The sequence below is a fragment of the Aegilops tauschii genome, chromosome 1 (assembly GCF_002575655.3).
Source record: "Aegilops tauschii subsp. strangulata cultivar AL8/78 chromosome 1, Aet v6.0, whole genome shotgun sequence".
NCBI classification, from domain to species: Eukaryota; Viridiplantae; Streptophyta; class Magnoliopsida; order Poales; family Poaceae; genus Aegilops; species Aegilops tauschii.
The window spans coordinates 446,031,328-446,037,429 of NC_053035.3; the positions used below are offsets into that span (position 1 = coordinate 446,031,328).

General features: G+C 41.3%; 1 protein-coding gene across 1 annotated transcript; it reads left to right on the top strand.

Annotated features, from left to right (window-relative positions):
• The first annotated feature begins 615 nt into the window (after window positions 1-615).
• On the top strand, window positions 616-6,102 carry LOC109777276 (ABC transporter A family member 7). Its single transcript, XM_020335923.4, has 18 exons — window positions 616-878; window positions 1,011-1,395; window positions 1,490-1,572; window positions 1,669-1,813; window positions 2,491-2,616; window positions 2,693-2,817; window positions 2,908-3,066; window positions 3,144-3,306; window positions 3,389-3,514; window positions 3,605-3,688; window positions 3,766-4,130; window positions 4,238-4,438; window positions 4,533-4,642; window positions 4,728-4,812; window positions 5,009-5,137; window positions 5,220-5,325; window positions 5,401-5,489; window positions 5,594-6,102. The coding sequence occupies exons 1-18, from the start codon at window positions 795-797 to the stop codon at window positions 5,885-5,887; spliced, it is 2,859 nt and encodes a 952-aa protein (XP_020191512.1). The 5' UTR covers window positions 616-794; the 3' UTR covers window positions 5,888-6,102.

Below are 6,102 nucleotides of genomic sequence, written 5' to 3' on the forward strand. Positions count from 1 at the left end.
CAATTATCACTTTTTTTTTTGCGGAATTTGCAATTATCACTAACTAATAGGCGACTTGAACTGATGTTCTAAGAGAATAGTACTTCATTCTTATTAACGGATAAAAGGATTTATCCTATATGTGACGTACTCCCTTCGTTTTTTAAAGAGTGTACTTTCAACTTTCTTGGACAAAGTTTGACCAAGTTTGTGCAAAATACATCAATGTTTGTGAAATCAAATAGGTATATGATGAAAGTATATTTTATCACGAATCTAATGTTACTAATTTGATGGCATAAATATTGATGTATTATTATATAAACATGGTCAAATATAAAAAAGTTTGATTCTTTAAGAAAGTTGGAAGTACACTTTTTAAAGAACATGGAGGGAGTATATCGTCGGCATGAACGGTTAGCAATCTTACAAACCATCAAATCAAAGAATGTGTGGCAGCTTGTTTGCCTCTTATTTACTTGGACACAGTTCGTTCAACCGACTATAAAGGACAAGTAGGAGTACTACATGTAGAACTACATGACGAGTGGGGCCCATGTAAGGTTCCGACAAACTTCAGAAGTCAAACAGAAGCGGGCGACTTTATTAGCTGCTAATAATCACATTTAACACCTCGTAATGTCTCTAAATTGCACCCCACCGGCTGCAGACTGCAGAGAGAAGGCACCACACCACCATGACGGCGTGACGCAGAAATGGCGGGAGCTGACAAAGAAGGCCGAAGGCGGCTATAAAATTTGGAGAAGACGACCAGTTGAGCTCCATCTTTCTCCTCCGAATCCAGCCAGCCAGCAATGGACTCCTCCACCGGCTCGAGGGGCCCCGCCGGCTTCTCCACGCAGGCCAACGCCCTCCTCCGCAAGAACCTCTGCTTCCAGGTCTCCCTTCTCTCCACCTTCTTGCTCCATGGTTTGATTACCTGCGCAATACGGCGGTGGTGGTGAATTGGTTTGAATTTGCCAAGTTTTCTGATTTGCTCTCTCGTTTGCTGTGATCCATGGCTGCCGCAGAAGAGGAACCTGAAGACGAACGTGTGCATCACGCTCTTCCCGATCCTCCTCTGCGTCCTGCTGGTGCTGCTGCAGGGCGCCATCGACCGCGAGATCGACAAGCCCAAGTACCGCTGCGGCTGCGCCTGCGTCGACGCGGCCGCCGACGGCAGCTGCCGGAGGACCGAGTGCGGCGTCCAGCACTCCACGCTGGACCAGGTCGCCAGCTGCCCGATCCCCACCCCGCCGCGATGGCCGGCCCTGGTCCAGCTGCCCACCCCCGAGGCCAGAGCCATCAGCACCGCCTCCCAGCCGTTCGACGGTTTGCCTGGCCAGACGTGCCGCGACGCCGGCTCTTGCCCCGCCGCCTTCCTCGTCACCGGAGCCAACCGCTCGCTCGCCGAAAGTATGTTATCTCCCTCTCCCATGCCACACTAGCAGATGGCATGCGCCTATTTCGTTCATAATTCAGGCTCAATCTTCGTGCTTTTGAACGGCAGGTCTTTCGGGTCAACTGTTCCCTGCTCTGTCTTCGCCTCTGAATTTCACCGACTATCTGGGTGCACTCTCCAAGATTGTTCCTGTGAGTTTCTTCCAGGGCTATAGATTATATACAATCGTGCTGTGATGTTATTTTTTTTTAATGTACGAAGCTTTTGGTTGGATCTGCTTGCCTCAGGGCTCGGACACGACGCCAGAGTCTAGACAGCTCTTAGAGCCTGCTTTTACTCCAGGGAATACTCTGTATATTGTCCAACCTCAGTGTCGCTCCAATTTATCGCAAACAGTTTCAGTCAATGCTGGGATAATACCCCTTCGACTCGGTAAGTAACATTTTTCCTTTGCTGGAACTGGAACCCTCATTTCATCGAAGATGCAGAAATATATGTATTCTGAACAAGGAGTTGGTTAAGATGAAGCTAGGAGAAAACCATGAACATTTGGAATTACCACTTCGTGATCTCAACAAAGAAAATGATTTCTACTCATGTTTCTAAGCTTTAATTGAATTGAGAGTAGCACTTTTTTTTAAAGACAACAAGCCGCTTTGTTGATTTCCATTAAAAAAACACCAGTAACGTAGTTTCTTGGGAGTAGCAGTCAACTACATTTAAAATATTGGACCTTGTAAAATGGTGATGTTAGAGTGTTTTCCGTCTTCATCAATATTTATAATCAGCTTTGTTGCTTGAATGTTTTATGTATTACAGAAAAGACACTTCTTTTCAATTTTGATTATCAACACATTAGTTCGTTAATATTTAGTACAAAAGAAGGGATATATCAGCTGACCAGGTCTCATCAAATAATTAGACGGGACTGGAAGTTAAACTATTACTTTAAAACATCAGGATGTAAGTTAGTTAGCAGGAAATTTACTTCTTTTACTGAAATATTTTATTTTATGAGAATATGCAATTGGTGGCTGTTTTTTCATCCATTTTTTATCCCTCGCGTACCTACTAATTTTTCCATTCCCAATGTTCTTTTGAATGTGTAGATGTAGACTGCATTCAAGGTTTGACGTTATGGCGTGAAAGCGAATCAATTGTCAATGACGAACTATTTAGGGGATATAGACAACAAAGGGAAAGTGGAAGAGAGAAGGCAAATGAATTTGCTGCAGGTACCCACTGATCTAGTTCACTGAAGTGTTACCATTGGTTCTTCTTGTTTAGTGTATAACATGTTTCTCTTCACAGGTTACAACTTCTTGAACACAAATAAGGATAGCCTTGACATTAGTATTTGGTTCAACTCTACCTATAGCAACAATACTGCATTTACTCCCATTGCACTATTGCGAGTGCCACGCTTGGTTAACATGGTATGTGCTTTTAACTGGTGCACAATTCATATTAAGTGAATTTCATTTGTATTTCAACTATTACAACAAACTGCTCTATCTTTCTTATAGGCTTCCAACGCATACATCAAATTTCTCAGAGGAAGTGGAGTAGAAATGCTGCTTGAATATGTTAAAGATATGCCTAAAGTAGGCACAAAATTAAAATTTGACCTGTCTTCTCTTCTGGGCGCACTATTCTTCACCTGGATCGTTGAACTACTCTTTCCCGTGAGTATGAGACACACAACCTTGTTTAAGTTCACAAAAATGGATAAAATGATGAGTTGGTACAATACTTTTTTCAGGTTGTACTAACATATCTCGTGTATGAGAAACAACAAAAGCTGAAAATTATGATGAAGATGCATGGTTTGAAGGACGGCCCTTACTGGATGATAACTTACACTTACTTCTTTGCTCTATCAGCTGTCTATATGATACTATTTATCATCTTTGGCTCCGTGATAGGTAAATCCTATTTCAAAAATCATCAAGTATCTTGTATTTTACGTAATTTTTAGTCTTCTTAAAATGGGTTGATTTTGTACAGGTCTGCGTTTCTTTACAGCAAATAATTACAGCATTCAGATTGTTTTCTACTTCATCTACATAAATCTGCAGATTGCGCTCGCATTTTTCGCAGCGTCCTTCTTTTCTTCAGTCAAAATAGCCACAGGTCTGTCACTAAAATTTGTTATGTCTAAAGTAAGAAAGGAGTGGTTATAATATATTTATGAGTAACTAATCTGAAGTTACGGTGTTGCAGTGGTTGGTTACATTTATGTATTTGGTTCTGGTTTACTAGGCGCATTTCTTCTGCGTTTTTTTGTTGAGGATAATGGTTTCCCAAGTAAGTTACTTTCTTATTTATGTTTGACAACTCTCTTTACATCATATGCATGACAAGTTGTGTTTTTCCATACAAAGAGGGTTGGATAGTAGTCATGGAGATCATCCCTGGATTTTCACTTTACCGAGGGTTATATGAGTTTGGTCAATATGCATTCTCTGGAACTGCAATGGGAACCAGTGGTATGGAGTGGACTAATTTGAGTGACCCGGTCAATGGAATGCGTACTGTATTGATTATCATGGTTATCGAATGGGCAATACTTCTCCCCTTGGCATTTTATCTTGATCAAGTCTCATCATTGGGTGGTGGACTCCGAAAGAGATTGTTGATCTCCTTGAAATGCTTTAAGAAGCGAGCTGCGTCATTTCGGAGGTATAGCTTCGGGCGGCAAGGATCTAAAGTCGTAGTCGAAATGGAGAACCCTGACACTACTCAAGAAGTAGGTTATTCCCTTGCATATTTCTCAAAGATACTTATTCATTTTTTATAAAGGAAGGCCCTGACAATGTATGTGTTTATTGAGAATTGATTTCTTGTTATGTTCAGAGAGAGGTAGTTGAGCAGCTTCTGCTGGAACCCAGTGCAAACCATGCTATTATATCTGATAACCTAACGAAGGTGTATCATGGAAAGGATGGGAATCCTGACAAGCTTGCAGTTCGTGGGTTGTCTCTTGCCCTCCCAAAAGGCCAATGTTTTGGAATGCTTGGCCCGAATGGGGCAGGGAAAACATCCTTCATCAGTATGGTATGGTGACAAGACATATAGTGTGTTCATTTTTTTACAAAGCTAACCAACATATTCACTCCTTGCGGATGTATTTTCCATTTTTCTTCCACAGATGATTGGGCTTATTCCACCTACATCTGGCACTGCTTATGTCCATGGAATGGACATACGGACTGATATGAATGAAATATACACAAATATGGGTGTCTGCCCACAACACGAGTATGGCCTTGATCTAATGGTATTTTCTATATAACTCTCCGTGCACACTATAATGCCAAAGATGTTATTGCTTTTTGAAATACAGCTTGCTTTGGGAAACATTGACGGGAAGAGAGCATTTGTTGTTTTATGGACGACTAAAAAATCTTAAGGGTGCTGAATTACTGAAGGTATAGTTCTGCAATTTCTGTACGTCTGCACTCTGCACCAGTTTGTTGTTTACCTCATTGTGAAATGCGGTGCTATATGTTCATTGCTTCTGCCATGCAGCAATAGTTCAGACCATAATATGCATGAATGTTAACCTATTCAGCGCCATGCAGCAATAGTTCAACATATGAAATGCAAAATATTTTGTGCTGTCAGGCAACTGATGACTCTCTGAAGAGTGTTAACCTATTCCGTGGCGGTGTTGGGGATAAGCAAGTGGGGAAGTACAGTGGAGGCATGAAACGGCGGCTTAGTGTCGCAATCTCCTTAATTGGAGACCCCAAAGTACTAACCTGATTCCTGTTGTGTTTCCATATGCACAAAATATAATTGAATCTGCGACTAAAATTTTCGTAAATAATTTTAGGTTGTTTTCATGGACGAGCCAAGCACCGGACTAGATCCAGCATCAAGAAATAACCTGTGGAGTGTTGTGAAAGAAGCAAAGAAAAACCGTGCCATTATTCTTACAAGTATTCATCTTTCCTGACCATCTCCTCATTGCTTTGATAGATACTGTGAATCATCAAGTATGTTTTTGTTGGCAGCGCATTCAATGGAAGAGGCAGAGGTACTATGTGATAGACTGGGTATTTTTGTTGATGGTGGTTTCCAGTGCATTGGAAATCCGAAAGAGGTAAGTTGCCTATTCACCTTGTATGAAGCATATAACTGCATTTTGTATGACTGTATCCTACTTTATTAAGCACTTACAATATTTTCCTCTGCAATGTTTTGCAGCTGAAAGCAAGATACGGAGGCACCTACGTGTTCACAATGACAACATCTTCGGAACATGAGCAGGAGGTTGAACAGCTGGTTCGCCGTTTGTCGCCGAATGCAAACAGGATATATCATATATCTGGAACACAGAAATTTGAGCTGCCAAAGCAGGAGGTGAAGATAGCAGACGTTTTCAATGAAGTTGAGAATGCAAAAGGCCGTTTTAGCATACACGCTTGGGGCCTCGCTGACACCACCTTGGAGGATGTCTTCATCAAGGTTGCCAAGGGAGCACAAGCTTTCAACGTGTAATTAGTAGTATATTCGATTTATAGGTCATTATTCTTTTTCTTTGTTGAGAAATATATGGTGTATGAGACTTGTTTGAACTTCACTGTATATAAGTTTTGGTTAGTGTGGCACTTGAGGTGTAAATTTAGTATTGTGTAAAGCTGTATATCTCAAATTTACTTGTGAATTCGGCAATTCCAGTGTTCCATATTCGTTTGTCATATAAGTTAGAAAAA

Bases quoted from the DNA above. Each gene is read 5' to 3' on its own strand.
- LOC109777276 (XM_020335923.4), top strand. From the start codon at position 795: ATGGACTCCTCCACCGGCTCGAGGGGCCCCGCCGGCTTCTCCACGCAG. The intron at 2,818-2,907 runs GTATGTGCTTTT...TCTTTCTTATAG, and splicing joins TGCCACGCTTGGTTAACATG to GCTTCCAACGCATACATCAA. The intron at 5,490-5,593 runs GTAAGTTGCCTA...AATGTTTTGCAG, and splicing joins GCATTGGAAATCCGAAAGAG to CTGAAAGCAAGATACGGAGG.